The 23,198-nt window shown below is 42.5% G+C and overlaps 2 protein-coding genes across 2 annotated transcripts; both read right to left on the bottom strand.

Annotated features, from left to right (window-relative positions):
* Positions 1-7,041: 7,041 nt before the first annotated feature.
* Positions 7,042-14,566, bottom strand: asb13a.2 (ankyrin repeat and SOCS box containing 13a, tandem duplicate 2; the record flags this gene model as incomplete). Its single annotated transcript, XM_083935209.1, has 6 exons — positions 7,042-8,951; positions 10,341-10,532; positions 12,018-12,152; positions 12,268-12,424; positions 12,719-12,906; positions 14,524-14,566. The coding sequence occupies 6 exons, from the start codon at positions 14,564-14,566 to the stop codon at positions 8,824-8,826; spliced, it is 843 nt and encodes a 280-aa protein (XP_083791335.1). The 3' UTR covers positions 7,042-8,823.
* A 1,498-nt stretch (positions 14,567-16,064) lies between these two features.
* On the bottom strand, positions 16,065-21,938 carry asb13a.1 (ankyrin repeat and SOCS box containing 13a, tandem duplicate 1). The gene is made up of 6 exons (XM_083935208.1): positions 21,867-21,938; positions 19,143-19,330; positions 18,480-18,636; positions 18,249-18,383; positions 16,971-17,162; positions 16,065-16,889 (listed from the first exon to the last, which is right to left on the bottom strand). The coding sequence occupies exons 1-6, from the start codon at positions 21,907-21,909 to the stop codon at positions 16,720-16,722; spliced, it is 885 nt and encodes a 294-aa protein (XP_083791334.1). The 5' UTR covers positions 21,910-21,938; the 3' UTR covers positions 16,065-16,719.
* Positions 21,939-23,198: the final 1,260 nt, after the last annotated feature.

Here is a 23,198-nt window from a genome sequence, read left to right as displayed (position 1 = left end):
TTTAGTTTAGTCTTCCTCCACTCAGGAACTCACACATGCAAACTCCCCCCGGGCGTCAACAACTTTTAATTACACTCCTCTTGATACAGAGATCATTTTACAGTAACACACCTTAGAGAATTTCCATCTGCAGAAAATGATTTTGTGCAGTTCGAGGCATGATTCTTGGACTTTGTTTGGGTTGGTGTTGCTCTAACCAGCTGCAGAATCAGTTAGAATCAGTCTCCCATCTGCAGCTCATTGCAGTGGTGGTTTTCAGACTGCAGTGTCTGATGGGGGGAGCGGACCACTGGACCATCACAGCATCCAGCTCTCTGTTTATCCGACTCTCAAACAAAAAGCCTCCCGGTTCCTGTCTGCTTAGCGCCTCAAATCCACAATCTACTCTCCCCATCTTTTCCCTTCTCTGCTCTTTGACTGCCAAGATGTGATCCCCCGTCTGTTTACTGTGTGAAGAGGAAGATCTATTTTTCATGAGGCCGAGAGAGCCGCGTTTCCTGACAGATGCAAGTGAATCAACAGGGCCGGATTAACTATCCCCACGCTGGAGTCTGACCACAGTTACAGGAGCGTGTTTTCCCTTCGCCCTCTGGGCCCCAACACATGCGGACTCACTGATACCACAAGCGTTTGGTCGACAAATGAATTCTTTATCCACGGCGCGCCCTAGTGGTGAATGAGTGCGACTGAGTATATTGTCGGACACACTACTTTCCTGTCTTCATTTAAACGAAAAACTGACAGCCCCTGCAGTCAGAAAAGGCCCCCTAGTTTGATTTATTCTCAAGTTTTAATCTAAAATTCAATAAAATACAATATACAACAAACAAGGAGCTCGGGGGGGGGGCTGATGCTGCTGAATGTCTCACACTTCACACACTTAAATTATCTATTGTTGCTATGGCTCCATACTAGTTTACTTTACTTTACTAGTTTACTGTTGACTTCTTAAACCCTGTTGACAACAGAATTCTTAAAGCTCATTTCTTTCTTAATTACATTTGAATGGCAAGGTTTTTACAGGATTGTAAGATGTCCTCTGTAAAAACCTTCAGAAAAAAGATAGAGATGTAACTATAAAGTCTGGTGCATGGAAGTGCTGCTGAAGTGCAGATTTCTGGTTCAGAGTGAGAAAAAAACAGCCTTTAAAGATATGGATAGTAAAATTCATACATTGTGAATACACTGTGTGGCCCAAATAAGACTAACTGTAGCTTTAAATGTTACTTAAATCCCTGTAATTCTGTTTTTCTTTAACCAAGAAAAAAGCATTACACTACATACTGATGGGTGGCTAAGGGAGGAGGGCTGTAGGGATATAGCTTAGCTTATTATTCTAAAGTAACACGCTGAAGAATTAAGTCTCAGATCTTTACAAATACGCCTGTCCTTTAAATGACTTATGCTTAAATATACAGTATATCAGTGAGCTTGTAGCATGGTCAAACAGCTTCTTTTATGATTTATGGTCCCACTACTCCCCTGCATGAAGACTGTAAAAAACTATTAGATATGGCTACAATGCAACAGCATAAGCATACATGTAAGCAAAAGACACAAACAGACTAAACACACTCATAAAGAAGGCCGGGTCTGTTGTTGGCTCTAAGCTCGTCACCCTGGAGGAGGTGATGAAGCACAGGATGCAAAACTGCTGGTGATCACGGACGATGTCTCTCATCCCCTTCACCAAACCCTGGACGAGCTTCAGAGCAGCTTCAGCAGCAGACTCCTTCAACCTCGCTGCCTTAAAGAACGGAACAGGAAATCATTCCTACCTGCTGCCATCACACTCTACGACGCTGCACAGCAACGCTCAGGAAACACACTCATCATTCAAGTGACTTATGACTGAAATCTACCACTGTCATTACAAATGCACCTTTATCTTCACAGCAACGCTCAGGAAACACACTCACATCATTCAAGTGACTTATTACTGAAATCTACCACTGCCATTAAAAATGCACCTTTATCTCTTCATCTTGCACCTTAAAATCCACACAGTTCCATTCTGCCCAGTATTTAATATTGATCTGGAACTGCTAAGCATCTTATTGTATATAGTGTTTTAAATTAGCCATACTGTACTCTTATTGTATTCTATATTTTGTATTTCTGATTGTATTGTACCGCTGCTACGATGACCTCATTTTCCCTCGGGGTAAATAAAGTTATCTATCTATCTATAAGTATGACATACAGAAGACAGAGGACTACATCATTACCAGTTACTCTCCCGTTCTGAGTGTGTTTACAAGTACAAGTTGTCAGCATACATGTCTGACAGCCAGATTTATGCAAAAAACATGAGAACAATGAGCATGTGGACAGTAGTTTATTCAATAAATCACCATATTCATCATATTCAGTGCAACACTTCTGTACAGCATTAAGAGATAAATAGTTATGACACATTTTTGTGGGATGATTAGTCTGTTTTTCTGTAGCACCTTAAAGAGATAAATCAGTGTTTTGAACATGACAGCAGATTTAATCTAACTTCGTTCACTTTAATATGACAACGATTAAACGGAGAGAACGGCGAGTGCAGTTCAATTTAAGGAACCAAGAGGAAAGTTTCCAAAACAAAGCAGCCAGCCACTCTGTTTTTCAACCTGAAGTTCAACATTCCTGTTTTAGAGCAATGGTCATTTCTCATATTAGATAACTGGACATTCCCTGCGTGCCTGGCCTACTCTCCCCTGCTTTTTCCAGTCCCTGCTGCTGTTGAGGAGCCGTAAGTGCAAACCCCATCTGTGTCAGGGTGGAATACTTTCAGACTTAAAGGGAAGAAGGAGAGAGCTGTTCTTCAGGATTATTTACAGGCAAAGATTCAAATGCAACAGACTGCATTTTTGGAGCATGACAACTATTCAACATATCTTGTAATAAAGGAATATTGGTTTCTAGGAATTTATATGTTGATTGGACAAACTGTAGCTGGCATGTTTATGGAGTGCAGCGGACAAGCTCCATTCTGAGGCCAGCCTCGTGCAGCCCGCGCACGTTTAGGGAGAGAGCGCTAAATGAGGGGAGTGAATTTGGATGTGGGTCTGAAAACATGAAATATTGCTTTTGAATGCTTTGAAAAGGCCCGTCAGACATATAAGCAAACATGCAGGTGCAAACCTCCAAAACACCAAGAAATCCTGAAGGGTGAACTCGGTAAACGGCACGTGGACCATGTAAGACACATAACTGCTAATGCTCACTGCTTTTTCTGTTTGTTATTCATATTTAGGCCTGGAGCTCAAGAACTATACCAGTACTGTTGCATGTTTAACCCCAATTTACATATTGACATGAACTTTATATCACCGCCAAATATATTGAAAGAACATCTTAAAGAATAACTCCAGTGAAATTGGACCCCATGGTCTTCTTCGGCATGAATATACATCAAATAAGCCATCAAGACAAGACAAGTTTTTTGGGTCATCGCCTATTAGCAGAGTAATCCCGGGCAGCCGCTAACAGCCAGACATAGCTAACACTGAGTAGCTTGACAGCTTATTTGATGTACAGTATATTCATACGGAAAAGGACTGTGGGGTCCAATTTCCCCCGGAGTTACACCTCAAGGTTTGTTCGGACAATGTTTCCACTTATTTTTATATCAGGGGATCTTTGTTCCATATCACACACACTAAACCAATATCAAAGAACTAAAGGCAACTGCTGCGTCAGCTCACATCACCTGTGACTCTGTTAAAAAGTTGCACTTGAACACACCGCAAAGACTACAGCCAATGGCTTAGAGCATTGAGGTTCCGAACCTGCTGAAATGAGGAAAATAACCTAACTGACAGGATGCATTTAAGACAGCAGTTAGCACATTAACAACACGACATAGTGTTCAAAGAACAAATGATATTTACCGTATGTGAGCGAACACAACTAAAAACAAATACGACCCATTCCTGCTAAAGAGTATGAAAATGAGCCCTAAAAAAGAAAGTTTTGGACGTTTGTTTACTTTCCTCACATTCCTTTCTCTTCTCGTGAATCGCTCAAACTGAACCGCCAAACATTACGATTTTTCTCACCCATGGGCTCTGCCACCGAGTCAACATGCTGAACTTCAAACAGCCGTAGATAAGGGACTAATGCCAACGGTGCAGGACACACCATAAAAACTCGTCAACAGGTGCTCACTGTTGGCCCCACATTGGCGCTTGCACCACCATTAGACTACGTTCACACTGCAGGTCTCAATGCACAAATCCGATTTATTGCTCAAATCCGATTTCTTGTTTGGCTGTTCACATCACGTCTTTAAATGTGGCCTGTCTACTGATTGCTGTGTGAACAGCTCACGCTCCTGAAGTGACCCCCATGTGCAGTTGATCATTGATGACATCACGCCACAGCGGTGTTTACAGATGCGAACATGGCAACGGCAACTGTTATTATAGGACTTTAATGCTAAAAACAGTGTGTGGCAGCAGCCGGCAAATTGAAGTAGGAAGAGGAGAAAGAAAATTCGTATTTTAATGATGTTCTATGCAACGAAGTGTCCCCCAAATACTAATGAGGTCTAAAACTTCCCTATCCCTCCACTGCCCGCCTACTTCACTGCTGTCCTCCATGTTTGTTATGATTCTGTTCCTGGCTCCCACCTGTGGCACACTATTTTTTCCCAACGACTTAATTTGTCATTCATTTAAAAAAATGACGTCAAAGTCACATGAAATGCGACCCGGCTGTTCAGATTGCAGTCGCATTAAAAAAAATCTGATCCGTATCCGATTCAGTAGCACATTTAAAAGTGGCCTAGCTCTGATTGGAAAATGTCAGATTGAAGGAGACTTGTGCTGTTCACACTGTCAAAACAAATCAGATATGGGTCACACATGAGCGGAAGAATCAGATCCAGGGCACTTGGAACTGCAGTGTGAACGCAGCCTAAGTGTCCTTTATATTTTAAGGCTTACTGTCCAGCAGCAGCATATCTTACATGTAGAAGGCTCCAACCCGTGCATGAACGCATCACCCCGGGTGACAGTATGGACAAATCATTAATGATAATTAGATCCCGACTGGCTATGAGCTCCCTATAAGCTATTATCAGTATGTCGGCCAAAAGTAACAAGAAATTACAGAAACATATCTGAGGTAGTTTATGAAAAGGGTCTCCATTATATTACAGGTTTCTTTTTATAGTTTGCATTTAAACTTCAGTCATATCAGCTCATATATTATTCAATTCTTTTTTAAAACTTAAATATTATAATTGGTATCAGCATTGGTTGGGTTCTAATGCTTATGTAACTTTCAAAAAACCTAAAATACTCAAGAATAACCCTCAAAGACTGCTTCAACACTGCATTCTGCAATACATGTGAGTAGAAGTGGGAAACACACAATCAATCTAGGAAATGTCACTACAAGAATCCTATGATATGCTTTAGAAAACTGTATTAAGACATATTGACATTAACACCAATAATGTCTAGAGCTTCTCAGTTAGCTCATCTGCACGCTGACGATACAGTATTATTTTTCACAGAAAATGATGCCGCTTTAATATGAGCAGAGTGTCCTGAAACACTTAGAATAAAGTTCACTGTTAGAGACGGAACGTGTGTGTGCAAAGATGTCCTATCTCCTATCTGACGTTAGCTTTATTTTGATTTGATTTATGTTTATTGTTACTCTGATCCTTTTCCACCTTTGTATTGAAACTGTTGCAAAATAATTTCCCTCGGGATAAATAAAGCTTCTTGAATCTTGAATCTTGAAACCTAACCCTAAAGTTAAGATCATCAATCAAAAAGATGAAGAAAATGCAACAAACTCTTTGATTTCTGTCACAGCTGAACTAAAACACACATGACACATTCTGAACGAGCGTGTGTACTCAAACCTCATCCTGTGCCATCCCTGGTCTTCAACTTATCTTCCAGTGTTCTGCTGTCAAGGACCAAATTATGTTCGGCTTCTGACTACATAACATGAAGTGTGTTTGACCTGATTCCACCGCCATTCATAAGATATAAAAAAACTTCCAAAATAGGTCATGTCAACTTAGAAGAGAGCCAATAAAGCAATCCAAAGCACTTCATAAACAACTTCCTGCACCTCCTTCTAAAAATACTAAGACCTCAAAAGAGCTCTCTGGGTCCTCTGTATAAGCAGATTTAGTGGAGCGACAGACACAGAGCTATAAATAAGCAGCCAGCATCCCTGTCTCCTTGAAACTTCAGTGTCTGTATGAAACAAAGGCCGTCGCTAGGCACGGGGTGTGAATCCCAGGAATCTGAGATGAGGCGAAGCAGCATCTGGGCAGTGTCGCTCTGAGTGCTGCTGCGACAGCTTGGTATTCCTCTGGATGTTACAGTTTTTAAAAGAAACAGCCTTTTGTTATGCAGGGAATGTTGACCAAACATGCACGCAATATCTCATTTCACACTAACTGCTACTCAGCATTTACGGTACACCGGTGACTTTAGTGACCCGTATGCATTTCCCCGGCAAATCCAACATTCGAGTTGAGCAAGAAATGACGGCTGATGTTTCCCCCGTTGCTGATGTTTCCCCCGTTGCCAACAACTCGGCCATGTGTCTCCATGTGTCTCCTTGAAAACATGTCTAAACTGATCTTTAATATTATTATATTATCCTCTCTTGTAGTGCAGAATAGGTTTCTACTTATTTAAATGCTAAACATTCAAACACTAACACTTTAAGACTTGTTTAGCTGCAATTTATAGTTAAGATTACACACTGGTGTCTCCATTGGGAACAACCAATGCTAATTAAAATAAATGGAAAAGTCTTCTTCACAGTGTGCTCATGTTTAAAAACCCACACTGATAATTAATATCATATAGGAAACCAAACAACACAAGACAACATATAAACACATCCGTTGTGTACATTCAGGTTGTCAAAAGAATCAGTAATTTGATTTTTTTTTGATTGCCACAGGTTGTTTGTTGTTTTTTCAATAAATAATTTGTTTGCATTTTTTTTCTTTTTGTCCTGATAGCCTTACATCACCAGACTAATTCTCAAATGCGTTTTCCACTTGGCCGATATATGGTGCAGACCAAAATGCCTCTGGGTGAAATTAGATAGACCTACAACAAATCACAGCAAAGAAACAAAGTAGCACTGAGCAACACATGCACGTTGGGACGGTGCTTGGTCCGTTTTGAAGCTGGAAAAAAAATGTTGACCGGGTCAATAAGTGTTTCCAATGACACCAAAATTTGTTTCTGAGAACATTTGAGGTGAGAAATAGTAATAAAGAAACTGAATTTTGATTCATTTTTGATCCTCACTGCCTAGTTTCACAGTTTGATCCTATTAGCTATGACACTCTTGTGTCAGTAATGGTCATAAAGCCGCCCCACGTGAGATAAACGCTTGTGATTGGCTTCCCCCCAGATCTGGCCGGCTGGAAATCAAACTAAGAGAAGGGCCAGACGAAAATGACAGAGCACATGAAACATGAGCTTGGCAGATTCTTCTGGTTCCCAGGTATTATGACAACAGTTGTCACAAGCTTAAGGTACATGTACTATTGGCCCTGCTGTTAAAACACCACTTCACATTAGGTTCAGGTAGTGGTCTTTCTTGTGACATGCCCATCAATCATAGCCTCGTGAGCCCATCCTGATCTGAGCTCCATTGTATTTTACTCTCAGATCATTCTGGTAACGTGTGGCGGAAAAGTTTGACGAAGTGTGACGAACGAGAAGCGACTGTTCAGAGTAAACAACACGGCGGCTTCCATTGATGAGATGAGAGCAGCTATGGAGCAAACTGCTCTTTTTTCTCTGGATCCTTCTGTTGAATATGGACCGGGCTCCTGAAATTGGGCCTTTGATCCGTAAATTCCCGTTAGACAAACGAAAAATATCCTTTACCAACATGTTGTTTACTTTCTGAGTTTTGCCTCTATGCCGTAAGCATGTCATACTCTTCATTGATCTGATTGGTTGATTTGGCCCATATGTTGGTGATAGACAGATGGTTTATCCAATCAGCAACCAGTATTTTTGCCCCTTGTTACTTGGCGTTTGATCTCCAAACCAGAGTTCCCAGATGGATCTGCTGAGCAACTGTTAATCAATCCATCTGGCAGAGTCCGGTTACATCAATCAGAATCCAGCACAAAAACTAATGCTGGAACCACTCTACACTGATATATTTGCCTCTCGACACGGTCACTCTGTCAGATTAGGCGATCATATCAGAAATTCTTGCCAAGAAAAACAAGTTGCCAGACTATACGTCAGACCTCAACCAACGCTAGCTCACCGTCTTTCACAAATTTAGGAAAGACGCGCCAAGAACCGATTTCACCGACAACATCATCCTTCTTCTGCTGAAAGAATGCTCTGTGCTCCGATGGGCACAAAACATGTCTAAAATAGGCAAGAGAATTCTTATTGGGCTGCAGCCCTTAGTCTGCTCCTGGCACAAGGTGGGTACATTCGTTCCATACACTGGCAGGTATGGCAGCTCCAGAAATCAATTGCTTAGTCTCCTTACTGCTTTGCGTGATAGTGAGTAATCCTTTAACCTAGTTTAAAATCAAATCCTAAGTGTGAGTGAGAACATCATGAATGAATTTCATTTGGGTGAATACTTCAACAACTCCAACAGCAGAGCAGGATACTTAGACACACTTTGGAACATGTTGAGGTGAAAGTGCAGCTTTGGAGAGAAGCACTGTGCTTGTCACTAAACTGTGTGTCTACTATTATCCTATCTAACGCAGTGGCTCTTTTTCTGTGTTCTTCTCAGAACTGTGCGGCAGCTCTTTGTGTTTTCTTTCAACACTGCTCCAAGTCCTCCTCCGGGTGACACTCACTGGTAGCAGAGGTAGCCGATTATGAGTTTTGGTATGTTCAGTTGACCTATGACCTTCAGAGCTCTGGTGCCCAGCTTCTTCCTCACTGCCAACCTGCTGAGCTGCTCCAGACTCCTGGGGGTGGCTAAAGAGAAGAAAAAAAGCAGTTAGACCAGTGGTTCTCAAACTTTTCATGCAGCGTACCACGTCAGAAAAATCCAAACCCACTAAGACTGATGTTAAAAACCCAGTAGTGTAGGCCTACAATATACAGCTACAGACAGCTGGCGCAGGAGAAAAGAAGATTATTTTTTGTTGAGCGTCTTCAGCGATGACCACGCTGTACGAAGGGGTAGCATTAGAACTGACACTAACAAGAAAATCTCATTAATAGTTCGTACACGAAAAAAATTGTCTCGATGGCTTATTCGAGGACCAAATTTGCCTAAAAAGACCCTGGGGTGATTTTACACCAGAATTTCACTTTAAGTAGGTACTGGCACATGTGCTCGGTTGATTGTCATTGTTCACTTCAGTTTCAGAAGGACCGCTCTAAATATTCTCCTCCTTATCCGCAGTTGTCTTCATCATGGATGTATGCTCATGATACGTTCATGAACGTGACTACGTAGCTGGCTGACATTGAAACAAAGATATTACAGGGAAGGCTAAACCTATTTTAAATTACATTTCAGGGATCTCAAAGTTTAGGTCTTTTATTTTGAAATGTAGTTTTTAGACCAGGGCTGCCCAACCCTGCTCCTGTAGAGCCACTGTCCTGCGTGTTTTAGGTTTCTCTCTGCTCCAACACACCTGAATCTAATAATGTGCTCGTTATCAAGCAGCTGAAGCTCACCACAGGTTTGAAAATCTTTAGACCCAGGTGTGTTAGAGCAGGGAGAAACCTAAAACATGCAGGACAATGGGCAACTAGGAGCAGGATTGGGCAGCCCTGATTTAGACTATATTATATATATTTAAAGTAATTAACCTTTTTTTTTTTTTTATCTTGGAGATTCCTTTGTGCACCACTAGAGGGGGTTTGCATGCCACAGTTTGAGAACCAGTGAGTTAGATGTGAGAGGATTATGGATTTTAGTATTAAGAGGCTGAAACTTGTCATGTATTCAGAGTGAGATGGGTAACCAAATCATCATTATTATATTGATACAAACATGATGTTTAGCTGTCCTCATCAGTTTGTATGTTCATACTCCACTTTCTATATAAAGCTGTCTGTGGAATGAATCTTCACCTTCTCATATGCGTCCAGTTACTTCTGTATCTAACCTACATGACCAACAGTGTGTATATATATATATACATATATATGTACACATACAGTATATATATATATGAGCATGATGGTAAACAACTGGTGTCATCTGTCTGAGACTTCCTGGAAATGAAATGCGATCCTTTCTTACCATCTGCTGGTGCTACGTTGTCAGTACACTGTTGTACAGGATCAAAGGCAACCACACAAAGTGGGAGATCTACATGGTTTAAATCCTTTGATTCTCCAGTAACTTACTCTCATAAGAGTGTAGGCAGGTTGCACAGGGAGAGCCTGGCGTGGTGTAATCAACAGGTTTCCTGTCTTGTTGATCTCTGGCGTAGACGTTGGCCCCGAACTCCACAAGTATCTCGACCATCTCGACCCGCATGTTTTTGGCAGCATGGTGCAGGGGAGTGTCATGTAGCCTGGCAGCATTCACTTTAGCGCCTTAAAGGAAAAGGACGTTAAAGTCAGGGTTTGAAGGATAAGGCTGTTGTTAGGCTGTCTGAGACAAAACAAACTACAGTGTGTGTGTGTGTGTGTGTGTGTGTGTGTGTGTGTGTGTGTGTGTGTGTGTGTGTGTGTGTGTGTGTATGTGTGTGTGTAATAAAGGAACATGTCACCCAGTGCAGTGTGGCTCATTGATGTGTTCATTTTGGGATAACAATAGAGGTTTTGGATATACCCACAATCATTTGTTTTACATACAGTCACTGTTGGTTTGAGTACTCTTTTTCATGGGATTTATTGGCATGACAAAATCAATGTTGAATATTACCATATATATATATATATATATATATATATATATATATATATATATATATATATATATATATATATATATATATATATATAACTATGCCAAGGTCACATTGCCATTATGGATTAAGAGGAGAGTTGTTTTGAAAGTGAATGCCAAAACCTCTGAAGAGTGAAATTTGGCTGCTGAAAAAAGGGCACAAGTTCTGGCGTCAAGTGTGTTCAATTCAATTCGATTCAATTCAATTTTATTTATAGTGCCAAATCATAACAAAAGTTATCTCAGGACACTTTACAGAGTAGGTATAGACCACACTCTATGACTTATTTATGGTTTACATAGACCCGACAATTCCCCTGTAGAGTACGGTGGCAACAAAAACCTTCCCTATAACAGGCTTGTGCAAGACAAACTGTAGGGGGAGGAATCGAACTGAAATCTAAACCCATTAGAACGTCATTCAGGTAGAACATTTTGGCAATAGCTTGACCTATCTCACACCTGCTACGATGCTTATCAGGGGATACTGAAAAAAACATAAACATAGTGGGTACCTGGAAGGTAGGAAATCCATATAAACAAACTGCTTTGTTAAAAGATGGTTAAGAAAGTATGCACAATTTGTACTTAAGGCTAAAATATTTGTTACTTGGCGTTTGATGCCACAGTTTCAGCCGAGCTAGTCTCGCATTGCCAGATTTATCTCCACAGTGCTGTGTCAGCACTGGAGAAAAGTCTGGCAGCACCCATCTCATTCAGGGATAGAGGGGGAAGAAACACTCTGCCTGGCTGTTAATATTTCTTTTAAACCAATCACAATCATCTTGGGCGGCGCCAAGCCCCATATGCAGCGACAGCACTCCTGGAAAACATATAGGGGAAGGGCAGGGGAACGGCGGCTGAAATAGGCGGCTGATGGCAGGCTTTATGTAGTATCCAGTATCCAGTCTATGTTCAGTGAGTCAGACTACAGCTGAGGAAGCAGGGGGGGGCGTTTTTACAAGCCTCAAATTACACCAGGATCGGAATCAAAAGACCCAAAGTCACGTCTAACTAGATTTAAAATACAATCTCCAAAATCTGACAGTAAATACTCAAATAAGAGGCAACTCTAAAGCCATGCAACATCTGTTTGGTACATTTCCCCATCCAGTGTTGCAGACGCTCACCTGCATTGAGCAACTCTTTAACACAGTCTGTGTGTTCGTTAGCACAAGCCACATGTAGCGGGGTCCCATAGTAAAGGTCGTACGCTTCCAAGCAAGCACCCATGGCAATCAGGAGCTTCACACAGTCGGAGTTTCCTGGAGAAGGACAAGAGAATATTGTGTCAAATAAAAGTTTATTCGTAAAAAAAAATAATGACAGGCTCGATTTCATAGGAACTAAAAAGGCACATGAAGTGGCCGAGGCTCTCACCTCCCATGCAGGCCTCGTGGAGGGGCGAGGCTGTGCGGGAGGTGAGGGCAGGGTTGGCTTTGGCGCCATGATCCAGCAAGAGCCGAACACACTCCACACTACCAGCCGAACAGGCCTCACACAGCGGGGTGCTTCCGTCTACGTTCCTCGCATCCACCTGAGATGCATTACGGAACAAAGGATTATGCAAACAGATGCACTTCAACCTCTTCCTACTGAATCTTATTTCCTCTCCTCATCCACTCAATCCATCTAATCATTTGAGCAAACGCCCTTCTGTGTCTTTCATTAGGTTTTTGCTTTTGTCTACATAATCCTTCTGAAAATAACGGTTCAATATTTGAATGAAATGGAAGAATTGTGTGCGATATAGTTTAAGGATTAAGTTTCTCCATATATCAAAGCGTTTTACAAAATCACCCATGATACAGTGTCCGTGTCCCTGGCTCACCTGGGCCCCAGCGTCCAGCAGCAGCTGGACACACTGGACCTGTCCGCGGAGGCAGGCCTCATGCAGCGGTGTGATGGAGTCCACTGCCACGACGTTGACTGAAGCACCGCTTTGAATGAGATCCTGCAGCTGTGAGGTCTCGCCCAGAGACGCCGCCTTGTGCACCTCTGTTCTCTCTGACCAGCAGCCTGCAGGGTTACAATTCAGCACAGTACAGTGAATAAATATACTTTTCCATTGTGCTGTCTGTTCTCTATTTATTGTAGCTGTGCTGTAATTGTCTCACAGTATTAAAGCTGCGATATAAATGCTGAGTAAAGTAGTAGTAGCCTGCAGTGTATTATTATCATTATTTTTGTCTCTACTGTCACGTTAGAAAAACATTTTTCAGTGGTGGAAGAAGAACGTGGAGCTTTTACTTAAAGCCGTTCTTACCTTTCTGGCATGTCGCTGCGCACTAAGTAAAGAGTTTAACGCCAACAACTCCACCTCCCTCGTCCCCCTGCTTGACCTCTGACGGCAACCGAATGAAATCCTTGGAACCATACGAGAATTGAATATTGATGAGTTTCGACACCTGGTGGATTTCTTTAACATTTAAGTGTGCCACACGCTTGTTTTGGGCATTTTAAGATTACAAAAGAAAAGTGTGAAAATGCCAGAAAGGGAAGAACTGCTTTAAGTAATACTTTGTAGTAATGACACACTGTAGAAATACTCTGTACTATAATAATATAACGAATGTAGTAATAAAGTATTAGCATCACAATGTACTTAAAGTGCAAAAAGTAAATTACTCATTATGCAGAATGGCTCATTCCAGAATATTATATGATGATTATTGATAGATTAATGTAAACACCACTTTAATGTTGCAGCTGATGAGGTGGCTGAATTTAAATTTACTTTCCACTTTATACTTCTGTGTAGCTTAATCTATGGCAATATGTTATTTCATCTGTTGGTAATATTTGGTGTTAATAATCTGTAAAAGTACTAGTAACTAAGGTAACTAAAAACATGTAGTGGAGTAGAGGTCTAACGTAGATTTAAATGGAATACTCCAGTAAAGTACCAGCACCTCAAACTTGTACTTAAGTATAATAAGTAAATGTACTTAGTTACTTCCAATCACTGATTATTCCTAGTAGAATAATTCCTTTATTAGTCCAGCGAATGGGGAAATTCTATTTATTTCACTCTATTATTTTTTCATTTTACACACACACAGGCCCGGAATACACACACATGCACAGTCAGGACCTATATACATGCAACCAATGGAGAGATGTTAGAGCGAGGGGGGTGCCAGTGGCCGGTTGGGGGTTTTGTGCCTTGTTCATCAGCACCTCGGCAGTGCCCAGGAGATGAACTGGCACATCTCCAGCCACCAGTCCACACTCCATTATTTGGTCCACACAGGGATGTAGATGTATCCTATAATACTGTAGATTGAAGAAAGACTAGTAATCCATGATTTATATGATATGATATATAATCTCATCAATAAATCAACTGTGTACAAATGAAAACAGTTGGTCTTCACATGAATAATGTCTACTATTCCTTCTGCTGTTACACAAATGTAAAAAAGGCGGAAGAGAAGCTCATAGCTAATATGAGTAACAAATCCATACAGCTGCTGCTGCTAACAGCTAGTTACTGTTCATCATGCTGTGCACCGCCGCCTGCTAGCACGGTAGCGTTCCTCCTGACAGTCGTGCCAAACACACCGACGTCTAACTGGGTCAAGAGCCGATAAAGCGACAGTCTCGCCGGCCACGTTGTCTTTCTTTCATACTCACCGATGTCTCCAAAGAAGTACGGACGAGCATTTTCTATTTCCATCCTCCGTCTCTTCTCTCCGGGCAGAATTAACGTTTTAGAAGAGTCAGAGACACGAGAGGTTTGTAAACAGCCGCGTCCCAGTGATGTTTACGTGCGGCCGCAGTCACGTGACACACCTGGAACTCGACGCTCATCCTGGGACTTGTAGTTTTTAGAAGAAAGCAACAGATGTGCTACGTTTCTATAGTGGTTCAACATGCCGTCGTTCACTTCCCCTCAGTGTCGTTCGTCTGAATAACCGAGGGTAACTTCAGATGGACCCTCAGAGGGCTGAGTGACCGAGGGAACAACGAGGGTCACTCACTCCAGAGGTGGATGTGTATGGAGAACGACAGCCGGGGCCGGCAGTAGCTCATTCTAAAAGTGTAATTCTGGCTGGGAACCGGAGGGTCGCCGGTTCGAGTCTCCGTGTGGACCATGACTTGGAGCATGGACTGGTGACTGGAGAGGTACCAGTTCATCTCCTGGGCACTGCCAAGGTGCTGTTGAGCATGGCACCGAACCCCCAACTGCTCGGGGCACTGAGCCATTTGCAGCCTACTCGCTCTGACATGTCTCCATTTATTTCATGTATATAGGTCCTGTGTGTGTGTGTGTGTGTCCTGTATAATAACAGAGTGAAACATTTTATTTCCCTTGCAGGATAAATAAAAGGATTCTTCTTGAAAAAGATGTGTCCATGATTAAAAGACTTGTGATTCCAACCATTCATATTCGTAAATAAAAAAGTTGTACACAAAATTCTGCTGTCATACAGCTGGGGTACGAGTAGAAAGAGGCGTCACATAGGTCACAGGGGAAAGGAATCGAACCCCGAATGATGCGTCGAAGCCGAGGATGGCTGACGACAGTGCACCCACTGACACCGCCGCTAACTCAGGGGAAGCATCATCACAGCTGAAGTCAATAACACATCCAACATTTATTCATTTTTATTTAGTAACCTAGCCTGTGACCCATGTGACGTCATTTCAACCCTTTTTCTGCTCGTACCCACAAACTGAATTGGTGTTCACAGGGGATACTAGGTAGTGGTGGAAATTAGAGTTGTACTCACAGCTTTTAGATTCATACTCGCATAAAAACAATCCTAACCCCAACAGTTTCTAAGACTCATGTATGACAGCAGAATTATGTGTACAACTTTTTTATTTACGAATACGAATGATTTGAATCACGGACGAGTCTTTTTATCATGGACACATCTTTTTGACAGCTGTCTTACTCCATAGCTATCACAATGTATTGCAGTTGCATTGCAATACATCCATGGGTGGGTGGCAGTACTATGCTGTGATTACTCACCACTAAAGAAGAACAGAGGCATAAATAAAGTAACTTTTTTATCAGCATTAAAACAACTTCACTGTCTGACATGTTTTGGCTCTTATTATAAGTCTGTGTTCTTAGGCTGTTCACCTGTTTAGCAGAGAGTTTCTGAAGAAAATCTCATTGATGCTTCATATTTAACTGAAAAATGACACGTTGCACTAAAGATTTAGTCTACTTATTTTATCTTTACGTGACTTCTGTGGTTTCTTTTCAACGTTATCGGTAAACGCATGGAATAAATGTTATTTTGCAATATATCATAGCTAATAATAATGATGATAATCGTGACGCAGAGCACAAACAGAAGTTTCTGAATCAAAGACGATGCAGCTGTTTACAAAGTGTAGACATACAATCACCTGTAGAAAACACCTTCATCTCCTTAAAATGAGTCTAATGTATTTGTGATTATTAGTAAGAAGCAGTACAGCACTGAACCTGCAACTGGTGGTGGATCCATGACAGTTTGGGCGCCAAATTTCCCTCTGCTCACCAAGTGGCCTCTGTGTGACGTGTGCTGCTACGTAACGCCAAGGGCTGAGGGGACGTGAAGGAGGCCGTGTTCAACAACTAATGGAACACGGCTATATTGGATATTCATCTATGTCAGAATAAATAATGCGGCATAACACACTATATTAAATTACAATACATCATTTAAACACTAATGATGACGTCAATCCTGAGTCACATGACACACGGAAGGAAGGAAATATGGCAGATAATCTAAAAATACATTTCCAACTATAAGCAGGGAGTATCCACAATGTGTCTTTTAGAGATGCTATATCTCACATCAAACAGCAGTCTCTCATACAGCCTCAGAAATCTGTTCCTGCGTCACTCTGCAGTGATGCGGGACGATCGCAGTACTGCAGGTAGCTGTGGATGCGGTGGGATACATCCAGCTGACCTATGACCTCTGAGGCTCTGGTACCAAGCATCCTCCTCACAGCGATCCTACAGAGCTCCTGCAGGCTCAGAGGATTACCTGTCCGCAAGAAGAGGTTTTTCGTGAGCCGGGTTATTACAATTCGAAAGAAAAACTCTCCGAAGCAGCTCGTGAACGTACTTTCATAAAACAGGAGGCAGGCGTGAGAGGGAGACGCGGGTGTCGTGTAGTCCACAGGCTTTCTTCCCAAGTTGTCGCTGGCGTACACGTTGGCTCCGAACTCCATCAACAGCTCGATCATGTCCACCATGTCGACTCTTGCCGCGTGGTGCAGAGCTACCTCGTGGAACTTGACGGAGTTCACACTGGCACCTGCAGGGAGTTAACATGAGCTCAGGCCCGTTTGTTCGGATGTATAAATTCATTACAGCTGAAATTATCTGGAAGTTTTGGTAGACCAAGTTGCTCACTGCTGTTAACTTTTTTCCAAGTCTTACCATAAGGATTCAAACTGAAGAAAATGTGTTGTTTCTACGTAACATGAACTTTTTTTTCACAACAGTCCCTGCTTCCGCTGCATTACCACTCGATAATGATGGAATGTTTTTGTGTGTGTATTATTCATATTGATGGATTCATTTAAATTATGACAGTTTTCGCAATGGAAGATAAATCACCATGGACACTGTGATCAGGTGTAAAGGTACTGAAGCTGAATTTATTCTTCAAGTGAAATTCCGGTGTAAAAACCTCCCATGGTCTTTTTCGGCACTTGCACACATTAAATAAGCCATTGAGACAGTTTTTTTCGTTTAACAACTGTTAACAGAGAAATACGGTAGAGTCTCTAACAGTGGCTAAGAGCCGGACGTGGCTAACACTGATTAGCTCGGGGCATTAAGGTGAAGGCATTAAAACATCTTTTCATCATCTTTTTTAACCACTAATACTGCTCAAAATAACACCAAACCTCTGCAGCAGCACGAGAAGAGTCCCTACATAGAAAACAAAGCACCAACAACGTAGTTAGTGAACCCAGAGTTTATTAAAAGAGTGTTTTAAAGACTTACCTACTGGCCCCTGTACCAGCTCCTCTCATAGTAAAGTCCATTCAAGTGGAATATCAAAGTCAATCCCAAAGGAAGGAGCCCATTAGTGCTTTGTTTTCTGTGTAGGGACTCTTCTCATGCTACTGCAGAGGTTTCCTGTTATTTTCAACAGGATTAGTGGTTAAAACAGACGTTTTAATGCCTTCACCGTGCTGCCCCGAGCTAATCACTGTTAGCCACGTCCGGCTGTTAGCAACTCTACTGGATTTCTCCGTTAATAGTTGATACAAGAAAAAAATGGTCTCGATGGCTTATCTGATGTGTGTAAGTGCCGAAAAAGACCCCGGGATGATTTTACGCCGGAGTTTCACTTTAAACACGCGTTGTGACCTGCAGCCTTCTTGCTGACCTGCATTGAGCAGCTCCTTGACACAGTCCATGTGTCCTTTGGCACATGCGATGTGGAGTGGTGGACCAAAGTGGACATCATACGCCTCCAGCTGGGCACCGCTGGCTATCATCAACCTCACAACTTCAACATTACCTGGGGGGGAACGTAATTTAACTTACAGCGAAGAGGCCCGATGGGGAATGAGGCTGTGACTCGTTGAACGCTGCGTTACGGCTGCTGAGGGTTTACCTTTGATGCAGGCCTCGTGGAGCGGCGAGGCGGTGAGAGCTGTGAGGGAAGGGTTCACTTTGGCTCCGTACTCCAAAAGCATTTGGGCACACTCTAGGCTTCCAGCAGCACAGGCATTACACAGGGGAGTGCTCCCATGAATGGTCCGCACATCCACCTGGAGCACAGAACAATTCCCATTTAGTTTTTCCATAGTTAGTTGTTGCCAAAAGTTTAGTTGCCACCTTACTTGGAACTATTACGTTATTAATAGTGGGTAGAAATAAAAGTATAGTATATAATTATAAAGAAATAGTTTTTAACTTATTCCTCACTCTTTTGAACATGAACTATATCATTTGAGTCCTGCATTTGTTGCTTGGGATTTGCTTGATTTTCTTTTTTATTTGCATTCTGCTCATTCGTTTATTTAGTTTGTAATATTTTTTAACATGTTCAATTAAGATGACTAATAATAGTAAAAAGATAATGCTGATTTTTATTTGGGTAACTTTTGAAGCTGTAGGTTGCTTCACAAACCTCACAAAGGTACATATTCTGAATAAGATTGCATCACCTCATAATAGAGTTTGCGATAATGTCTCACAATTGTTTTTATTTCTTCATATCTACACAAGGTTTGGGCCTCCGTAGACGGGCGCAGGACCACGGGGGTACACCCACCTGGGCTCCAGCCTCCAGCAGTAGCCGGGCACAGTTGGGATGAGCCTGTATGCAGGCTTCATGGAGCGGAGTGATGTTGTCCACCGTCACCGTGTTAACGGATGCTCCACTTTCTATCAGCTGTTTGAGCTGCAGGGCTCTGCCGTGAGACGCCGCTTCATGCAGGGCGGTCCGGTCGGCCCAGAAGCCTTACACACACAGTAACACATGGACAGTACATGTGCAAATATATCAGTCCAATGGAAGCTGTTCAGTTTCTCTATTTTTGACCCCCCAAGCTTTAAAAGCTCTTTATGAAGCTGTTATGTTGAAGATGCTACACTTGGCGTTCTAGACATTAATATAGCTTAACTAATAACAACAAACAAATATTCATTCATTCATTCATCTTCAGCCTCTTGTCCCTATCAGAGTCGTGGGGGTGCTGGAGCCGATCCCAGCTGACATCGGGCGTGAGGCGGGGTCCACCCTGAACAGGACGCCAGTCTATCACAGGACACATAGAGACAAACAGAGACAGACAACCATTCACACTCACATTCATCATCAATGACACCTGAATGTCATTGGACTGTGGGAGGAAGCCGGAGAACCTGGAGAAAACCCACGCAGACACGGGGAGAACACGCAAACTCCACACAGAAGGGCCCCAGCTGTGATTTGAACCAGGAACCCTTTTGCTGTGAGGCGACAGTGCTAACCACGGCACCATCCAGCAAACAAATACTTGCTATATAAAGATATGGAGGAGTGCTAAATGGAGGAATGTCTTCTTTTAATTCCATGAAGATCTCTGCTATTTTGATTTAAGAAATATCTGCTATAAACTTTGACGCTATAATTTCATGTGCTGTATATTTGTCAAATGAAATCTATATGTTTCATTTCACTTAGAAGTTATGTGCCTATTTTCAACAACTTTTCACAGAAAGTATTGGGAGAAATGTGACTTTGCTGCTACTGAAAATTGGGAACGTCTGGAGGAGGCCCCTGTCTGAGAGATCTTCAACTCACACCTCCGGTGGAGCTTTTCTGGCATCCCTGAGGTTGAGGGCATTGAACCGGAGTGGGCAATGTTCAAAGCTTCCATTGCTGAAGCCGCAGCGGGGAGCTGTGGCCTCAAGGTCTTAGGTGCCTCAAGGGGCGGTAACCCTCGAACACCGTGGTGGACACCGGTGGTCAGGGAAGCTGTCCGACTGCATGTTGTATGTGCATGTTTTCCCTTCTATCCAGATGTGTAATGTTGACCCTTTCAGTGCGGGTCCTTGTTCTTTTCGTGGTGTTTCTCATGTTTGATTCTTTGGTTACAGCCACGGTGGCTCTGCAGACGAGACAAACAGCTCTTTACCTTCAGACACAGATCATCTGCCTCCCACCGCTGCTGAAAGCTCCTGTTCTCCATCTTTCTTTTGGACGTTTTAGGGGAGGGGTGGATTAAGTTTGTCTGCAGAGACTGGTAGCATGGATGCTCATGTTTGTTAACAGAAAAGTAGACGTGTATGTGCTATATACTCACGGGCCAGCTCTCACAGAACCATGATATGATCTTGTGGGCCAAATATAATTACACCGTGGGCCTGAGTTTGACAGCCCTGACATATAGTCAGGCTCAGAAACTAAGAAATACATCAGAATGGACCTGTGTTATGTATTTGGTGTAGTTTAAAGTGATGTCAAACAGCAATATTAGGTTACCCTGGCTCAATGATTGAGTGTCTATGGGATCCAATAACATAATCATGATCCCATAGGCATTTAGGAACCAGGTGTTACACAGTGAATAGGGTGGAGAGGTGCCCTTTTCCAAGCTTTGTCTGCCAGGAAGCCCAGTGTCAGACTGTGGTAACCCCTGCTGTGGATTAAACCACCCAAAAGTATAGACAGGAGTTCAAAATGAGCACAGCCATAAACATCTACAGCAGGAAAATGCAAAATACACAAATAATGTCCCAGTGTGGGATCATTAAAGTAATTCTATTCTATTAATGCAGCAGTAATAGTCCTCCAGAAACATCAGATTTCACGGGAAAACACTGCAGTGAACAAGCAGCTGACATTTTGCTACTACAGCAGGTTTGGAGTGCAGGGATTTTACTTGTTTCCAGTCTGGTATTATTATTATACAACACTGTGTACTGCATATTATTATCTAGAAGAAGAAGAAGAATTCTTTTTATTTATCCTGCAAGGGAAATTCTATTTTTTCACTCTGTTATTATTATTCAGGTTGGAGAGATGTCAGAGCGAGGGGGCTGCCAATGGTTCGGTGCCTTACTCAACAGCACCTCGGCAGTGTCCAGGAGATGAACCGGCACCTCTCCAGCCACCAGTCCACGCTCCATTCAAACAGGGACTCGAACCGGCGACCCTCCGGTTCCCAGCCGAGTCACCTATGAGCTACTGCCGCCCAACACTACACTACTCAGCAACACTGACAGAAACCACTGAGACTTCCTCAAAGGTGTGTTTACCTCGGCTCAGTTGGTCCAGACTAACAGAAATGTTGTATAATGTAATAAGTCTTTTCATGTGGCCTACACTGACGTACTGGTGTCATGATATTAATGTTAATATATTGATATGAATGTGTATGACCATAACAAGTGAGTGTCACGTGACTCGGGCTAACCTGATAAGCTAGACGTGTAAAGCAGCGACCGACACTCCTGCGCAGCTAACATTAGCCGTGTGTAAGCTGCGGTGGACGTTGGTAATGGTGCTCACCGATATCGCAAAGGAACGAGCGTCGCGCTGCTGTCATCTCCATGTTTGTTTACCGGTTCAGCACTCAGGGCTGGAAAACAGGCCCGGAGAGGATTGTGGGAGTCGTAGTTTACTGCGCTGCTACTCACAGATACACACTAGGGAACAAAATTAGAGAACAGATTATACTGATTTATTCTGAACTACTGTTCATTTTTACGGTTCATAATTAGCCCTGCCCTAGCATGTTTTTTTAAATAACCAAGGCACTCCAACAAAAGAAGAAGAATTCCTTAAGAAGAATTGCTTTTATTAATTAGGGAAATTCAATTTTTTCACTCTTTCAATCTTCTCTTCTGACACAGTGGTTACTATTCTCTAATTTTGCTGTTTTCTCACTAAATGTTTGATTGAAGTGCCTTGGTTATTTTAAAAAAACATGGTAGGACAGCAGTGGTATAGCCACAGCACCTAGTCTATCGAATTATGAACAGATCAGATTTTCTTTATTTTTCTGTTGGACTTAAAGTAGAAACTATTTTCAAAGGTGAAGCCAAGATTCACGTTTAAGATTTCAAAAGATGCCTTTCAGCTTTAGCCCAGTGCTGGCTGTGCAAATGTTCTTTTGGGAGGTTACAACACTAACAGCTCAGGAAGTAATATGACATTTCTATGTTTCCAACTGTATATCTGCAGACATCACCTTTCAATTGTTTGTCTTTTGTTGGAGTTTGGCAGAAATCTATATTTATTGTATTGTAAGTTCAAAAACCCAGCAACAGCTTGCAACTCTTGAGTAGGAACAAGCCCCCGCCCTCTCCAGTCTGCATTGGTGGGACAGACATCAACATTGTGCACTCTTACAAGCACCTGGGTGTGGTGCTGGACAATAAACTGGAGTGGACCGCAAACACGCAGGTAGTCTACAAGAAGGGCCTGAGCCAGCTTTACTTCCTGAGGAGGCTCAGGTCCTTCAATGTCTGCAACCGGAGGCTTCGATGTTTTATCAGTCTGTTGTCGCGAGCACCATCTTCTTCCTCTGTGGTGTCCTGGGGTGCGGGCATCAAAGTAAAAGACGCGAACACACTGAACACACTGATAAAGAAGGCAGGGTCTGTTGTTGGCTCTGAGCTTGTCACCCTGGAGGAGGTGATGAAGCACAGGATGCAAAACTGCTGGTGATCATGGACAATGTCTCTCATCCCCTTCACCAAACCCTGGACGAGCTTCAGAGCAGCTTCAGCAGCAGACTCCTTCAACCTCGCTGCCTTAAAGAACGGAACAGGAAACCATTCCTACCTGCTGCCATCACACTCTACAACGCTGCACAACAACGCTCAGGAAACACACTCA

Source organism: Echiichthys vipera, assembly GCF_963691815.1.
Source record: "Echiichthys vipera genome assembly, chromosome: 20".
Lineage (NCBI taxonomy): Eukaryota > Metazoa > Chordata > Actinopteri > Perciformes > Trachinidae > Echiichthys > Echiichthys vipera.
This window is presented reverse-complemented; position numbering and strand designations above follow the sequence as displayed.